General features: G+C 42.3%; 1 protein-coding gene across 5 annotated transcripts in view; it reads right to left on the bottom strand.

Annotated features, from left to right (window-relative positions):
- rptor (regulatory associated protein of MTOR, complex 1) overlaps positions 1–19,013 on the bottom strand; it is a 219,273-nt gene that overhangs the window by 15,299 nt on the left and 184,961 nt on the right. For 3 of the 5 annotated variants that reach the window (XM_072462410.1, XM_072462405.1, XM_072462406.1), the window contains exon 30: positions 13,489–13,536. The exons of the other annotated variants lie outside the window; for them this stretch is intronic. In XM_072462410.1, coding sequence (XP_072318511.1) covers positions 13,489–13,536 — 48 coding nt within the window. The remainder of the gene's footprint in view (positions 1–13,488; positions 13,537–19,013) is intronic. 5 annotated transcript variants of the gene reach the window in all.

Raw genomic sequence — 19,013 nt, forward strand, 5'->3', positions numbered from 1 at the left:
AGAGCCCAGAGCAGAGCCCAGAGCAGAGTCCAGGGCAGAGTCCAGGGCAGAGCCCAGAGCAGAGCCCAGAGCAGAGTCCAGGGCAGAGTCCAGGGCAGAGTCCAGAGCAGAGCCCAGGACAGAGCCCAGGGCAGAGCCCAGGGCAGAGCCCAGAGCAGAGCCCAGAGCAGAGCCCAGAGCAGAGTCCAGGGCAGAGCCCAGGGCAGAGCCCAGAGCAGAGCCCAGAGCAGAGCCCAGGGCAGAGTCCAGGGCAGAGTCCAGAGCAGAGCCCAGGACAGAGCCCAGGGCAGAGCCCAGAGCAGAGCCCAGAGCAGAGCCCAGAGCAGAGCCCAGAGCAGAGCCCAGGACAGAGTCCAGGGCAGAGTCCAGGGCAGAGACCAGAGCAGAGCCCAGGGCAGAGTCCAGGGCAGAGTCCAGGGCAGAGTCCAGGGCAGAGCCCAGGACAGAGTCCAGGGCAGAGTCCAGGGCAGAGTCCAGGGCAGAGCCCAGGGCAGAGCCCAGGGCAGAGTCCAGGGCAGAGTCCAGGGCAGAGTCCAGGGCAGAGTCCAGGGCAGAGCCCAGGGCAGAGTCCAGGGCAGAGCCCAGGGCAGAGTCCAGAGCAGAGTCCAGAGCAGAGTCCAGGGCAGAGTCCAGGGCAGAGCCCAGGGCAGAGTCCAGGGCAGAGCCCAGGGCAGAGCCCAGAGCAGAGTCCAGGGCAGAGCCCAGAGCAGAGTCCAGGGCAGAGTCCAGGGCAGAGTCCAGGGCAGAGCCCAGGGCAGAGTCCAGGGCAGAGCCCAGGGCAGAGTCCAGAGCAGAGTCCAGAGCAGAGTCCAGGGCAGAGTCCAGAGCAGAGCCCAGAGCATTTTGTTTCTAAAAAACGTGCACACAATGGTGATTTGTACATTTGGTGATGAGAAAGAGGGTTTTCTGACCACTGTATTGTTCTGCTTCCTCCGCTGTTGTGACACTTTGACCAATCAGCGTGACACATTTTTAGCGAGTTTTAGTTTCATACAAATGACTGCACTTCTCAATAAGCCAGCAGATGCAGGCTTTGTGCACTGTGCTTGTGTTTTGTAAAATAAACAACACAAATATGGCACCATTCAAAGCATTGAACATTTGCATCTTAAAAGGCAAAAAAATGCACTTGCAACAATAACTCACACAATCATCACCAGTGTGTTCTCTCCACTGGCTCAGGTGTCGGAGAGGATGTCCAAAACAGTGCAATCTTGAAAAATAAGACTGGTTTAAATGTTTTTAAAGCAAAGAATTGGACGCTAAACCAATTTGATCACAAGATTTCAGCTGGTAAATCGCCATTGGCCAAAAGTTGCAACAAGGCGCCTTCACTCAAAATCTCAAACGTTGGAGCTGAAGCACATGCAGTGTTTTTCAAAAGAGTCTGAGTCTTTCAAGTCTGTCCTGTTAATGATGTTTTGACCAAGCCTCAGAACCCGTCCATCAGCGACGGACGAGTGCGAGACGGGGGATATAGTTTGGTAATGGATGTCTCTGTGATGGATGAGGACACACAACAAAAGCTCACGAGTCTTCCAGCTCCTTTTTTGTGTTTCAAGAGAGCTACAACAATCCCAGCATGCATCACTTCCAGCCTTTCCTCCAATAGCTCTTAGTCACTTCCTCCTTCAGTTTTCACAATCGATACCCATCTCCGCTCACCCACTGTGTATTTCTATTTACTCCATATTTAACTCAGTCGCTTGCTCTTTGCTAATTTTACACTTTTTGAAAATGTTTGTTCATTTACAAAACCAACACTTCAAAGTTTTGCATCTTTATTAATGGACCAATACCTGATTTTAATTCCTTCGGTTTAAGATAAATGAAGAAATTGCGACTGAAAGACATCTACAATTAGCCGAGCCTTTTGTCAGGTCATATGAAAGCTACAGACGGGGGCAACAGTTCTTGTCAAATCTGGGACATTTTCTACAAAGAAAAATGGGAAAACAACTGCCTAAAAGTATCTCAGACAGTTCGCCACTTGATTGTCTCCATGGAAATGTCAATGCTTTGCCTGGAATGTTCAAGAGTATGGCATTAAACTTAACTATCTCCAACGGGACAAGCGTGAGGCAGCCCCAAATAAATTGTCTGTTTGCTGTAACCCGAGTCAACATTTTTCAAGTGGTTCGGTCGGTAGGCAAATTCTTGTTTTTTTTTACTTTGAAGGCAAAAAAAAAAAAGATTAAAATTTTGCCATTTTTTGACTCTGAGTGACCGCCTGGGGTCAGGCTTCAACAGTCAATGACGGAAAACGTCTCTATCAACCCGATCGGGAGACTAAATCTCACGATTTTAAGATATTTCAATCAACCTTTTGTGCGCAGTTATCCTTTATTTTGGTAGCTAAGGCGAGCGGGGGGAACATGCGGGGGACACAGGCGCCGCCATGTTTGTTGTGATGACGCTGCTGGGCATGTTTCAATCCCAGAATGCATTGCGTTAGTCAAATTTCACACCGTGATAGAGCGTGACATGTACTATGGAGACTTCAGTGGCGCCAACAGAGGCAAACCAACTTATAAAAGGCAATATACAAACGCTTTTACTCATTTTGTTTTGTTACAGACGCACGTGCAGGACCGAATATGAAGTCGCACATGTGTTGTGCAGTGCGTTATCAGTCCTTTGGGATGAAAGACAGATTTACCAACTTGATAAAAATATTTGACACGGCGGTTTGGGAAAGTCCGGTTGTTGAGTCGGCAAAATAATTGAAAAATAAAAGATTTTGACGTTTTTTCAACAAAATGCTGATATTTTTTTCTTTCAGTTGGCTAGTTTCATACTGTCGGTCGGGTTACGGTCATACAGTAAGAATACATGTTAGTTAGCAAAATAAACTCCTGTAACTGAATAAATGCAAGATGGATACAATTAATGCTTTACGGTGGAACATCCCAGGCCAAGCAATAAAATCTTGAAGAAATGCATGTGACGGCCCTGCACCAGAATAACACATTTATCGTACTTCTTTTTTCCCTGCTTGAGGTGTACAAATGAGTTACTTGTTCATGGGTTTATAACATCACTATAGCAACGGTCCTAATTCCTCATCTGTCTAAAATCCATGGACAGGCGTCTTCTGTAGGACAGTTCGGGAAATCTAATATTCTTGATTTCAAACTTGTAACATTATCCTGCTGTTGCAAAATACACCCGACATTTTGTGTGCGTGTTACATTGTGACAAGTTTGACAATGCTGTGAGTGAATTGCCTGCGTCAAGCCGCGCCTTTGCTGCGATCCGCTCCGTTGCCAGGAAATGTTGTTGTTGTTGTTGCTGTTGTTTTATGGCGGTTGGCATCCAATTGTTGCATTACCGCCAGACTTTATTCCTCAGACTTTTCGTAGTTGTTGTCGTTTTATGGCGGTTGGCATCCAATTGTTGCATTACGGTCCAGACTTTATTCCTCAGACTTTTCGTAGTCCTCAGACTGTCGTAGTCCGTAAAAGTACTCCTTCCATTGCTTTGGTGTTACAAAGCCCATGAGGTCATGATATGTCTTTGTGACTAGAATAGTTGTTGTTGTTTCAGAGACCAACCGGCTTTATTCCAGGGAGACTCTTCTTCATCTTCCTCTCCCTCTTTGACGCTCATTGCCTCCACCGCACAGCTCCACTCCTTAGGCCCCACTCTATAGGCTTTAATATTTCCACTGATGTCGCCGCTTGGCAGCCGTGCGTCCACGAGACTGGATGAGGACAGGAGACCACCCCCACCCCCATCTCGTCACTCTGATCACCCCGACTCCCCAAAAGCAGACCCCCATCACCCCGACTCCCATTCAGCGCCTCTAGCCCGTTTTCTATATCTGCCCAATCAAGCTCCCCCGTTCCAAGGAATTTCCCTGCAGCTCCAGCAATGATCCCGATCCTCCCAGTTCTGCTTTGAGTCTGAGCAGCACAGCCCACAACATCCACCATAAAGAGCACAAAATCCTCTCCATCCACAACCAGGGTACTCTCATCAATTCTGGAACCTGCACACCTGGGACCTCCACTCCTGAAACCCTCACACCTCCTGGGAGCCACGCTGGCCCCTCTCATCTCGCCCTGGCTGGGAGCAGCGCCGGCTCCTCTCTCCGCACTTACTCCAAACTCGTTACTTGAAACTTTCCTGACTGCATCTGCATAGGATACACCTTGAGAGACCTTTATTTTATGCACCTCAGCAGCTCCTCTGCCAAACCTGCATCCCCCGCAGGCAGAGCCACGTTCTTCCCCACAGTTACAGCACTTCAGCTTTGCTCCCACGTCACACCTCCCACACTCGTGATCTCCCGCACATCCACCACATCTCTGCCTCCCTCCAAAGACCGCTGCAATATGCCCAAAGCGCTGGCACCCAAAGCAACACAGGGGCGGTGGAACATACGGCCCAACGTCATGGCACATGAACCCAATGAACACCCCACTAGGCAGGCACCTCCCTTCAAGTGTTACCACTACCGACAAGCTGTCACATCTCACCCCAGACCGGGTCACCCTCAACCGCCCACCGTCCACCACCGTAGCTCCAGCCAAATTCTCCTTAACTTCATCCACAGACGTCGCCGCAGGGACACCTACGATAACTCCTCTGACCGTGCCTCTCTCAGCATCAGACACAAGAATGTCCCTTCCACCCAGACGTCCAGTTCCAATCGCCCTCCGCTAATGAGCCGCGTCCTTGCACACGACCAGCAGCGAGCCATCTCCAAGGACACTCGCACTCCTGATCACTCCCACAGCCACAGCCAGGCTCTTTGACAATGCCACCGAATTCCACTCCCTAAAGGATGCACTATCCCGTGCAAGCTTCACGATCACCCCACAGTCTCCGCTCTCACCCCGGACACCAACAGCCTCAGCCTCATCCTGCTGCTCATTCCCAGAACCCTCGGACGAGCCAAGGGACTTTTCACGTTTCCGGGCACGTGCAGCCAGAAAAGGCCGCTCCTCCACGCCGTCCAGAACGTCCTCGACCACCGATCCACTCTCCTCCGCCATCTCCCGTCTCTCCAGACCGGAGACCAGCCCTTCTTCTTCTTCTTCTTTGGTGTTTTATCGTAGTCCTGTCGCATTACCGCCAGACTTTTTCATGTTGTTGTTGTTGTTTTATGGCGGTTGGCATCCAATTGTTGCATTACCGCCAGATTTTATTCCTCAGACTTTTCGTAGTCCTCAGACTGTCGTAGTCCGTAAAAGAACTCCTTCCATTGCTTTGGTGTTACAAAGCCCATGAGGTCATGATATGTCTTTGTGACTAGAATAGTTGTTGTTGTTTCAGAGACCGACCGGCTTTATTCCAGGGAGACTCTTCTTCATCTTCCTCTCCTTCTTTGACGTTCGGTGCTTCCACCGTACAGCTTTATTCTTTAGGCTTCATTCTATAGGCTTTAATATTTCCACTGATGTCGCTGCTTGGTAGCCGTGCGTCTACGAGACTGGACGAGGACAGGAGACCACCCCCACCCCCATCTCGTCACTCTGATCACTCTGACTCCCCAAAAGCAGACCCCCATCACTCCGACTCCCATTTAGCGCCTTTAGCCTGTTTTCTATATCTGCCCAATCAAGCTCCTTTGTTCCAAGGAATCTCCCTGCAGCTTTAGCAATGATCCTGATCCTTTCAGTTCTGCTTTGAGTCTGAGCAGCACAGTTTACAACATCCACCATAAAGAGTACAAAATCCTCTCTATCCACAACCAGGGTATTCTCATTAATTCTGGAACCTGCACACTTGGGACCTCCACTCTTGAAACCTTCACACTTCTTGGGAGCCACGCTGGCCTTTCTCATTTCGCCCTGGCTGGGAGCAGCGCTGGCTCCTCTCTCTGTATTTACTCTAAACTCGTTACTTGAAACTTTCTTGACTGCATCTGCATAGGATATACCTTGAGAGACCTTTATTTTCTGCACCTCAGCAGCTCTTTTGCTAAACCTGCATCCCCCATAGGCAGAGCTATGTTCTTCCCCACAGTTACAGCACTTCAGTTTTGCTCCCACGTCACACTTCCCATACACGTGATCTCCTGCACATTTACCACATCTTTGCCTCCCTCTACAGACCGCTGCAATATGCCCAAAGCGCTAGCACTTAAAGCAACGCAGGGGCGGTGGAACATATGAACATGAACCCAATGAACACCTTACTAGGCAGGCACCTCCCTTCAAGTGTTACCATTACCGACAAGCTGTCACATCTTACCCCAGACCGGGTCACCTTCAACCGCCTAGCGTCCACCACCTTAGCTCCAGTCAAATTCTCCTTAACTTCATCCACAGACGTTGCCGTAGGGACACCTACGATAACTCCTCTGACCGTGTTTCTTTCAGCATCAGACACAAGAATGTCCTTTCCACCCAGACGTTTAGTTCCAATCGCCTTCCGTTGCTGAGCCGCGTCCTTGCACACGACCAGCAGCGAGCCATCTCTAAGGACACTCGCACTCTTGATCACTCCCACAGCTACAGTTAGGCTCTTTGACAATGCCACTGAATTCCACTCCTTAAAGGATGCACTATCCTGTGCAAGCTTTATGATCACCTTACAGTCTGTGCTCTCACCCCGGATATCAATAGCTTCAGCCTCATCCTGCTGCTCATTCCCAGAACCCTCGGACGAGCTAAGGGACTTTTTACGTTTCCGGGCACGTGCAGCCAGAAAAGGCTGCTCCTCCACGCCGTCCAGAACGTCTTCGACCACCGATCCACTCTCCTCCGCCATCTCCCGTCTCTCCAGACCGGAGACTAGCCAAACTTGTTGCCAAGTGTTAGATTACCGCCAGACTTTATTCTTTAGACTGTTGTTGTTGTTGTTTTATGGCGGTTGGCATCCGAGTGTTGCATTACCGCCAGACTTTATTCCTCAGACGTTTCGTAGTCCTCAGACTGTCGTAGTCCGTAAAAGTACTCCTTCCATTGCTTTGGTGTTACAAAGCCCATGAGGTCATGATATGTCTTTGTGACTAGAATAGTTGTTTCAGAGACCAACCGGCTTTATTCCAGGGAGACTCTTCTTCATCTTTGACGTTCGGTGCTTTGGAAGTACAAAGCCCATGAGGTCAGAGTCCGACCGGCTTTTATTCCTTCTTCATCTTCCTCTCCTTCTTTGATGTTCGGTGCTTCCGCCGTACAGTTTTATTCTTTAGGCTTCATTCTTTAGGCTTGATATGTCGTTGCAGGAAATGTTGTTGTTGTTGTTGTTGTTGTTTTATGGCGGTTGGCATCCAAGTGTTGCATTACCGCCAGACTTTATTCCTCAGACTTTGTCGTAGTCCTCAGACTCTGTCGTTGCAGGAAATGCTCAGGCCTCATGCGGCATCTCCGGCGCTTCAATACAAAAATGACGTCACAAAGCCAGTGAACGCACGCCGGGAGCACACTTCAGAGCACGGAACGCACTGACAGATGGAAAAACACATGACGCTGGCGCAACGCTCAAAGGCTCTGAGAAAAAAGAAAGAGGCATCCCCTTCCCATTCTCTTTGAAGACGCAGCTCGGCAAAATGAGTGAAATCTGGGTTACAATCAAATGGGCGGGGGAGAGACGGAGATTCCCTAATATTAATATGCAGAACTGACAGTTACATAAAGGAGGAGGTTACTGTCCCAAATAACACTTCTGGATACACAGAGATAGACAAGTTAGCTGCTAGGTTAAACGTCTGTATCTATCTGTACATTACTTAAGTACATTTTACTTTCTTTCCTAACCCTAATCCACATTTTTGAACTGAACTGAAAAGTAAAAAGTGCTTTCCGTCTTTGGTTGGAGGGGTTGTGTTTCACATTCATGGTGACATCCTGCCTAAAGGTTTTGAGATACTGGTTTTGAACAGTCAAAAACAATACATTTATAAAGAGCATTTTGAGAAATTGATTGACAAAAAAATCTGGACAATTATTTATCAAGACCACCACATTTGACTAACAACTTTTTTTTTAACATGATACTTTGACTTTGAGTTAATTGTTTTGCTGAATCGAGTACTACTTACTCCACTGATATATAGTTCTGGATTAGATTATAAAGGCAAAGCAGGTGGAAAACACAGGTCTCAACCAAGGCACTGACAAATTCTTGCAATAATTGAGAAAGTAACAGGGGCCAACACTGATTTAAAGTTACATGTTGTTGCGAGCGGTCCCTTTCACTTAACGTTTGAAAAAAAGAGTGTTTGGGATAATTGCATTGGACAATAGTTCAGTTTGGGGAGGATCCAATCACAGACGTGTATTGCAGGTCTCTCTCAAAGGTGGATATCTCAACTCGAATATCCTTGTAAAATTCAGAACAAAATGTATAAATTCAGTTTGAGTTTAGTTGTTCGCCCAATGAGTCCACAGAAATCTTGAAAAACAGTTTTGTAAAAGTGCAAAGGCCAGGCAAAGGTACAGATTATGCAATCGATTATTCTACAAAATGCAATGTACCACAATGTACAAATAGTCCTTGTATTTATTTTGTTTTTGTTTAACCAGGAAAGTCCCATTGAGATGACTAATCTCTTTTCATGAGTCCTGATTTCATCTCTGGCACACTAATGTTAACTGACAAAAAGATGTGTACTTCAAAACAACTTATCTCTGCTTTTTTTTTTTTTTTAAAGCAGCAACATAAAAAAATATAAACTGTGATTGCAATTCACATTCAATTATTTTTTTATTTCTGTTTTGTCGGAAATGTAAACCCTGGAAAGTGGCTGTACAAGTTAAGCACCTTTTCTGAAATAATACTATGATATCGTTAGGTTACAAAATTAGATGACACCGTTTCTGCCTAAATGTCATTATATTCTAACAGGAACAGAACGAGTTGTTTAAAAAAGAACAAAACCTCGACAACGTGTAAACATCGACAGCGACACAGAGGTAGTGTTTTAATCAACAGAGGCAGCTTAACTTTAATATTTCACTTATATTAGCAGCATTTCTGAGGATTAAAGCCAGTTCTCAGGAATATGTATTGTTACAACAGTCTCATGTATCTGCTGAAGAAAAAGTGAATTATTTAACATTTAGTCTGCTCACTGTAAATAATGTTTTGTTTAATTTTAAACCTTAATTAAATTTGGGTCCTTTTTTTGTCGTAATTCTATTTCTTTATTTTTCATGCTGGATTCCCATTGAATGTGAATGAGAATGCATTTTGGGTAATTAGGTAATTTGTATTATCTTAATAACAGTGAAAAATAGTAAATTGGAGCCTCACTAACGATTTGGTCTCAGTTTAGATTCTTCACATCGCGTATTCTATCCAGCCTCTTCTTTTAAAAATATTTCCAAAGTAATATCAAATTCAGCAAGACTCCATTGTTTTTCATGGTCCAGTGGTCAAACTTCCCAAATCCCTGTCACATGCAGCTCCTCATGTTTTTAGCCCCCTCATCCCAAACTCTTACCCCTCTCTGGAGTTTGGATTCCATTTTTTAAGGGGGAAAAAAAACACCAGATTGTGGGCTTGAGCGGGTTTTAGTTACCCACGCGAAAATCGATGTGGACACGACAGAGCGAAGAGTGAGAGGAGCAAAGCAGTGTGGGCAATGCCTCCTCAGCTGTGAATCTGGACTGCTCAGAGGTGGAAGTATACATAGATTACACAGGCGCTAAAGCCAACGCCGAGAACCAACACCGCAATGCAGCCGTTTTCAAGAGCTGTTAAGCCTTTAACCAGACATATAGATTTACTTTTAATAATTACAGTGCTAGTACTGGTTTAGTGTCATATTTGTCATAACGTAGCATGTCTAGTATTTGTGAAAATGTATTTAATATATTTTTCATAAATGTTTAGGACATAATTTGAACCAAAATAGTTTTTCAGTTGGTTTGAGAATTTTGTCATGTAAATTGTGTGGTTCTGTATTAGGCTGGTCATAGGATAATAAATGTGTTTTAGTCGTGGGCAATATTGACAAAAATGTATAACAATATTTAACAGAAATATGTTAAAACACGTCTTTAAATGTATTCGCTGAGGTTTAATTATCAGACAGATGTGATGAAATATCACCTTTTACCCTTATTTGAAAGTTTTTCTTTTAAAAACTTTGTTTTCTTTCTTTTCTCTTTTGTAGCATTTTTTACTTTAAACAATATACTTAGATCACTGTAGGTAACCGGTTTCCATGTAACAATGTCAGCAGTTTGATCAGTTTTGTTGTTTTAATTCTGCTATTAGCAGAGTGGTTGTCCCTGGCCACCTCCTCAGGCCAAAGTGCAAGCAGCTACTTTAACGCCAATAAAAGTGGTCTGGATGGAGATGGGCTTCATAATCCCACCCTTGTGCTGCTCTAATTTGTGATATATTTATCCATTAATATAGCAGTTTCCCTCGACTCAAGTGTCTGTGGACAAAGCAGTTTCCTGTGAGTTTTCTGAGTGTGCCATTATCTGCAGTGATGGAGTGGATCCCCGTCTGCTGAAGCTCATTAAAACCGAGCTCTTTTCCTCAGAGCAGCCTCCTCTGTGCTCTCCGTCCTGTTTGCTTTAAAAGCCTCCTTCAGGATTCCTCCAGGATTAGCACCGACTCACGCTCCTCTATTTTAACATGACGTAATCTGCACACAGCAGAGGTTGCAACAGAGGGCACTTTTATAAAACCAGAACTTTTTAGTGGAATAATAGTTTTTTTCCCCTTTCAACAGCTGTTATGGCAATATATTGAAAACTACAATACTTAAAGTGTCATGTTTTTCTAGTTTTTCTGTTGTAAATATTGATCATAGTCAGTCAAGTGGCAGTTAAGCTAAAACTTAAAAAAACTAAATAAAAAAGTAGAGTTATGAAATAGAATCTGTTTATCTATGTCATCAAAAAGCAACATTCAAACGAAAATGTGAGGACAATTTACATGAAACTGCCACATTTTTCTGACAATAATTTATCAAAATAAGGAGTTATTAGTATAATTATTTGTAAATCATAACTACTGTGTAATTTATATGCATTTCCACTTTCACGATATACTGTCCTGTCTAATAAATGTGTTAAATCATTGGTGGTCTGTGAGGTCAGTAAAACAGCTGTGGCCTAAAAAAAGAATAGTGGGCACGTAAAGCACTTTGAGAAGATTGCCAGGTTTGTAAAGTGCAATATGAATAAAAAAATTGGACTGGATATTATTTATGTAATTGCAAGACTGGTTGCCTCTCCCAAGCCTACTAATTAAAGAAAAGCTATTGTAGACCAAAATAAAAGAGGCCAACATGAGCATATGGACAAATAATAATATTGGATTAATAGTAACACATGACTCCAAGGAGGCTTTATATTCCCACTGGCAGTGAGAAAAGTAACACTTGTTTGCATTTCTTACAACAAGTAAATGTAGCATTTTTGCAAAAGCTCAGATGAGTTTTGCTAAAGGTAAAGGTGTCCTCCCTTAAGGTCTCAAACTTCCACCGCTGTGCTTCTGTTTAGCTTTAGACCAAATCGGTTTTGGATTTGGGCCTTTTATTAACAAGCCACGAGGCAGCAGCCGCAGATATGGAGCAGGACAGAGTCTGTCTCCCCAAAGCCACACAGAGACCAGGCCTAGTTTCCACAGTGCAGCCAAGTAAAAAGGACAATACAACAGAGATATCCAACCCTAAACTCCCACAGAACAAGAAAGAGTGAGAAAAAGATGATCGACAGTATGAGGATAACGGTGTAATTAGATTGGCTCAAGTTTAATTCTCAGTGATGTGGCTTATTTGTGCTTGGGCTTTCTCCAACTCCACACCAGATAATGATGTTTGTGTTTTGTTTCCCTCATAGTTCCAGCATGTCTCCGTTTGTCCTGTGTGGGAAGTTTCTCCTCAAATCGGTACTTTTTCTGACAGCGAAAATTCAGGGTATGTTTCTTCAAACTACTGCTACTGCTACAACTAAAGTTAATAATCCAACACCTACTACAGCCCAGCGCACATCAATCCCTCCGTCTCTCATAGTAAACCGGCGGAGGGTATGCAGTGTGTGTTTCTTTGCTCTAGAGAGGGTCATAGGCCGTCATAGATCTTTCTTAAAAGAGTGCTGTTTGGTCATGAGTTTTCATTTGGGAAACAGATGACAAAGCGTCATGACAAAGGAAAATAGACTCTTTTTATGTGTTTTATGTTCTAAGCACAATAAATTCAAGGACGCAAATTAGTGGACGCTAATAGAATTAAGAAAGGTGTTTAAAATATAGAATGCTCCCCTACACACTATGCAGTTGATCACACTCGGCCTCGTTACGTCCTTCATAGGTGGTGAAGGAATTATTGGTGCGTGTTGGGCTTACTACTACTACTACAATCACAACTTTCATTACTGTTAACAATATGTACATAAAACTACATACAACTATGTTTTTCTTAGTACTACCAACTACTGCCACATCTGCTGTTTATGATATTACAGGCTATATCAGAGACTGTCTATTTCATAAAGTGTAACCTAAAGCGAGGCAGGCCCAAAAGACTCTCGTCAGTCATCATATAAAACTTGTTTATGAAGTTTATTTACTGGGAGTTTTAGCCTCGTCTCCATTGCAGGCAGGTGTGGACAAAACACTATACAAGTATTTGTGTTTAGTGACCTTTTCAAGCTACATTTTCTGACTTTTGGTGACTTATGTTTTCCTGTCTCCTGGTTTCTCATCAATGCACTTGTCCAGATATTTATTCGACTCCTTTAACCCAGTGACCCTGCATCAGGATGTTTTGGCCTGTGTAAAGCCACCCTCTGTTTTTGGTCCCGCCACAGCCCTGCTTTGAATACTAATGCCAACAGTCCCTCGTTTCAGACAAGCCCCACTGGAGGCAAACGGCTGATCCGCCGGGCGAGACCGCACTATTAGCATCACACACCAGCAACACGCAATTACACCAGGCCACCGCAGAACTGGAGCACATAAAGGAGAACAGACTCTTTATCAATTACAGCTTCAAAGCAAAGATGGTATTTGCAAATTATTAGAACTGAAAGGCGATGTTTATGAAGCGATGTTTATAAAGTTCCTCTTTGAATGTAATAGGGAGTAACCATCTTATACTGCGAGTTTTCAAACTTTTCAATGTCACTAAGTATTCAAGTCTTATAATTGAGAGAAGTATCGCCATTGAAGTTGTACAAAAGTTATGTAAGATGTGGCTTGCTGTGGTTATTGAGAGAAAATGCAAGAGAAATTATTGTGATGTAATTGTTTAGTTTCTTAAGACCCACGTACATTTCAAATACATGTAGGCAAGAGAAGGAATCTGTGAATACCTTCAGAATGAATGTGAATTAGTCATAATTTCAGCTAAGAACAGGCATAACTATCAAACGGTCGTAATAGCCACACACAACCCTTGGATCTAAACGCAATAACCTCACGTTGCACTTTAAGAAAAACAATTTGCTGAAAGGCACAAATCAATGCTGCCTTATGGGAAAAGGTTACATATGACCCGTGTTTGTGATTGGAATAAAAAGAGAAATGGAGAGAAAGAAAATGCTTGTGGCGATCTGCGGACAGGACACTCACCTCCTTGTTTACTCCTGTCCAGATAGATGGACACTCTTCTGGCCAGACCTGTGAGCGGGGCGGGGGTAAAGGAGGGAGGGGAGTGGGCAGCAGCAACAGAGAGCAAGCCAAAGATTAGCCACGGCCCGACCGAGCAGCAAACATCAACAAAGACACACAGAAACAACACAAAAAGGGTGAACAAGGCAGGCTTTCCCATATTAAATCAATGGCATTTTTTGGAATGCAGCTTCTTTTAAATTTTTCAACAGTTATTTTTTTATTATGGATAACTTTTACATGATTGCAATAAACTAAAACTATGGGTCAACTTGTATGATGTATTCTGGACTATAGCAAAGAACATTGTATTCTATTTTTCTGTTCATATTTAAAATGCATGTAGTACCTATGAAGTACAATACATACATCAGATTTAAAAAGTCTACACGCCCCTGTTAAAATGCCAGGTTTTGTGATGTATTGTGACCTATAACCTGTATGATTAGGTTGAAATGCTATTAAAAAAGGTTGCATACGTGTGCAATACTGGGGGTATGGTTGTGTTCAGAATCAACCAATCACATTCCAACTGGTGTTAAAATGAGTCAGTACACTCCTGCATCCTTTAAATAGCCCCTGATTAACCCACAATAAAGTTCAGCCATTCTAGAAGGCTTTTCCTCACAGTTTCTCAGTCACATCTTACTGCCAAACCATGGTCCACAGAGAGCTTCCAAAGCATCAGAGGGATGTCCTTGTTAAAGGTTTCAGTCAGGAGAAAGATACAAAAGAATTTCCAAGGCTTTAGATATACAATGGAACACAGTGGTCATCATCAAGTGGAGGAAATATGGCACAACAGTGACATTACCAAGAACTGGGCGTCCCTCCAAATTGATGAAAAGACGAGAAGGAAAGTGGTCAGGGAAGCTGCCTGGAGGCCTACTGCATCATTAAAAGAGATGCATCTGTAAAGTACTGGCTGTGTAGTACATGTGACAACAATCTCCTGTACCCTTCACATGTCTGGGCTATGGGGTAAGGTGGCACAAACACATTTGAAGTCTCCCAAAGGCGAAGCGTGGTGGTGGCAGCATCATGCTTTGGGGTTGTTTTCCTTAGTCCAGGTGGAGGGAATTATGAAGAGTTCCTAATACCGGTCAATGTTGGCTCAAAACCTTCAGGCTTCTGCTAAAGCTGAACATAAAGAGGTACTTCATCTTTCAGCATGACAATGACCCAAAGCATACAGCCAAATCCAATTTTTCACCAGAAGAAGATTAAAGTTTTGGAATGGCCCAGCCAGAGCCCAGACCTGAATCTGAAGAGGGCTGTGCACAGTAAACGCCCGACAGATTTGTAGCATTTGTGCAAAGACGAGTGGGCATCCAAAAAGACTGAGTGCTGTAATAAAATCAAAAGGCGCTTCAACAAAGTATTAGTTTAAGAGCGTGCAGACTTAAGCAACCACATTATTTTTGTTTTTATTCATACTCCACCCTCCCAAAAGATTACTATTTTTTCAAACTGAATCATTCACAAAGTCTGGCATTTTAACAGAGGTGTGTAGACTTTTTATATCACCTGTAACTCTGATGAAGGATAGGCAATCAACAATATTCAGACAATATTATGTCACTCCAACAGAAATGTGTTAAATGACGTCTTTAAATGCAGTAGTAGAGGATAAATTATCAGACAAATGTGAATAGTGTCTGTATAATGAATCACAGAAGAGCGTAAATATCACCTTATGCCCTATATACAAGTTTATAACATACATTAACTTATTTTTAGTGAATTCTTATTGTAGCTTTTGTAGTTTTTTTAAATACCAGAAACAGTATGATCTAAATTTTGATATATTTCCCACCTCTATATCTGATGTATTTTGGTTGCTAATTTAGATCTTGACTATTGAAAATGACTGCAGTATGTTCTTGTCAGTCTAAAAAGTTGGCCCCGCACATCTGTATTCTAACAAGAGAACGTACATCCTCACATCGGCTCTCCAAAAGGGCAAAAGGATGAACGAGGAGAACTATTACGCAACTGCACACGAAAGCTTCAGAAGTTTTACCGAGACATTTAAAAGTATCACGAAGGGGAGTATTTCATAAGATTAATTTTGAATGCAGCAACAAATATTCTGAAACAAACATGAATCATTTCAGACCAGTAATGAGAACTCTACAAGGCTGTGGTGATGAGGGACTGTCTCCAGCAACATATGTGACTGAGGGCTGCAGCCAATCACAGCAAAGGACAAGATCAGGATTAAGGAAAGAGAGGAGAAATACTTAGTTTTTGTTAAACTTATATCAAAATTCAATCTTCATTTTATCATTCATATCATAATTTTAGTTATGTCCAGATACAGACATTTTAACTGGCTATGCTTACAATTAAACATTTACTAAACTGAACTTTCTTCAACTATTGAAAGGCCATGCCCAAAGTTAACTTTCATTTCTGATTTAATTAATCTTTTGTTTTATGCCTTATTTGATCTATGTTGTATATGAAAATATAATCCTTATTGTCTGTAATGAGAAATACTGTGCAACATGTTTTTTTCTATAGCCCATTTTATAAAAAACAAAGTTGATTTGGAAAGGATTTTGGATGAATTTTATTAATAAGCTTGGGGTGTTCTGTAAGCAATGCAGACCAACCTCACTGTGTCTTACTGTGAAATGTATAAGAGCAAATAGTAGTAATAGTAATTTATAGCACATCATGAATCCAAAAGTCTGAATATTTGGTTAAAACATCGTACAATATCTCCAGGCAAATTCAAATAAGCTTTCTGATACTGTTACACTTGAAATAAAGCCATATTGTGTCACATCCAATAGATGTGCATATCACAGGGAATGTTGCCTCGTTCAGCCTTTTGATGTGGGAAACAACACAAAATAACACATGTCAAAACCAGCCAAAAATGCATGACACACATAAGAACATAAAGGACTCAACAGGGATGGTTCACCGATGACACAAAACAGCGTATTACTGACAGACAAGCGAAAATGAAGCAGGGAGCGGGATGGCTTTCACATTCTTGTAAGAAAGAAGTTTTTTTGGCAGTAGAAAGGAGTTTTGTGTAATATTTCATTGGGTCCTGTACATTATTAATGCTGCTGAGGCTGTGCTTGAAATGGGAAATATTCAAAACACAAGCCTATAATTTACACCTCAAGAGATTCAGTAAACACAGTGTGTTACAAGAGGAAATAACAAAAACATAAATTATCCTAACAGCAGTGAAGGCAGAGTAGCCAACATCTGTACTCAAGAGTAACCGTTAAGAGTAACTGTCTGAACGTAACATTTGATATATTTGACGTTGATGTAATTGGAGCGACAAACAATGCTCAAAATCTGGTATTTTCTATGATTAGATACGTGGACACAAACACATCTGAAAAAAAGACAAACATAAATCCTTTGTCACTTGTACTCACACAATTTGTACTGAACTGAAGTACAAGTTACTGTTACTCTCAAATATATTTCTCAATTAAAAGTGTGGTGACTCTGAAAAGTAAAAGTTGCTAAAATAAATGCAATGTGTACCGTAAGTGTAATGCCATACTAATGCCATTTTGTTAAGGGACAATGAGGAAATGTAAATGTTGGTGGAGGATACACAGACTGCATATATTACATGAATTGTCACAGTTAAAACATTTATATTGCTCATTATTGAAAGAAAAAGCCTGTTAAATATTCATATGCAATGTCTTTACTTTAAATTGCATTGTAAATTATAAATTATAGTACGTTTAATTATGTGGATGGACAATGGGACAGTACATAATTTCATTAAGAGACATTGTGGCAGGTCTTAAAGACGCAATATGCAACTTTTCTGAAGGAGGGTATGTCACCTGCTTGTCTCCTCGGAGAGGTAAAAGCTGTGCCTGGGATATTATCTTATATATTATTATTATATTATATCCAAAGTATGGCATTAAATGATTCTTCCATCCCAACTTTAGCTTTGTCACCTCTCCACAGATCTCGGGTCTCATTTATGAAACTTTACATGAAAGAACCCAAAGTGTCCTAAAACCTGTTGACTTCAGTGAGACTCTCTCCTCTTTGACCTTTGATCACCTTCTGGCTCATATTAAGAGCCCACATATACACATTTCAGAGCTATGGGACCAAATTGCATATTTTTTTTAAGTTGAAAACGAACTTAACGTGGAAAGTCACTTATGTAACATTTTGCGACCTGTAACTTGACGTCACCTACTTAAGACACATTTTTGTCTTTAATGGGCTTAAAAGAGAGCACATTTTCTACTTGACTCACATCACACATATCACTAAACCAGGGAGCAGGCCAATTTGTACAGTATAGTACAGTAATTTTCCACCCAATTCGTTAACTACCAGCTGTCCAGTGAGCTCCAGAGTGAAACTTCCCAGTATCGATGCCACCTCAATATTAAACTCGAAGTTTCCACTGAAGTCTGAAAACGGCACCTACACAACAGCTGTCAGTTGCAATACATCCAGGCAGATAACAAGCACACCATTAAATGTTTAAAGTCCCCCTCAAAACGGGCCTGGAAGTGGAGGAGTCCATGGAGAGGACCAGAGTGTCAGGGCAGATAGACAGTGGTGCTAGTTAGTCAGTGTGTGCAGCCTCAGTGCCGCTGCCGAGCTTTGGTAATGATGTATTTGACTGTGCGCATACGGCTCCGCGCGCATCACTCCGATCCAGTCACTCACTATGACATCTCGGGATTTCGTTGCTTCCAATTACCCAAATACACGAATGACGTGTTCTATACTAGAACAGTGATACACAAGCTAAACATAGATATGTCGTCAACAGAGTATCATCAGTAAACACACTAGATGAGGTGTAAATGAGGACTAAACCAAAGTCGATTCAAGGACATGGGAATTACATACTTGAATTTGAATTATACCCGTTCTAACAGGTAAGTGTGCTGACGCTAAAGTGACATTGTTCTGAGGTAAGACTCTTTTGGGAAGAAGTTAAAGAAGCAGTAGAGATGATTATTTCAAAGAATGTTCCAGCAAACCCTGTTCTGTTTATTCAAGCACTATAGTTTACCAAGAGTGAACAAATTGTGGGAAAGCCAGTAAAAAAGTCAGGTGCTTTCCAGGATGAACAGATACACTTTGATGAATGGAGTGATTTTTTCAAAAAAGAATAAATGCTTTGTTCTGGAAAAAATAATCTTGGATCCAAACTTGTGTAAAACTGGGTAAAACAAATGCTCAGTTTCCCCCCTGGAAAAGGTTGGATTCATTAGGAAAGGAAAACGTAAAATATTGATATGTTGGGCCCACTCAAGGTTTTTGTCAGGAATATAAATAAAGAAAAATATTGGAAGATTGCCAATTGGGATTAACAGAATATCTTGTGAACCTCTTTTTCAGTAATGTTTTAAAATGTCAAATGTGCAAGACAAATTGACTTTCTAAATTCCTAAATCTGTGTGATCGACTTGTCCTTTTTGATTTTCTGCCACGTATCCTGATATTTAATTGTGCTT

Source organism: Eucyclogobius newberryi, unplaced genomic scaffold, assembly GCF_026437365.1.
Source record: "Eucyclogobius newberryi isolate DKJ021-1_F unplaced genomic scaffold, fEucNew1.0.hap1 SCAF_4, whole genome shotgun sequence".
NCBI classification, from domain to species: domain Eukaryota; kingdom Metazoa; phylum Chordata; class Actinopteri; order Gobiiformes; family Gobiidae; genus Eucyclogobius; species Eucyclogobius newberryi.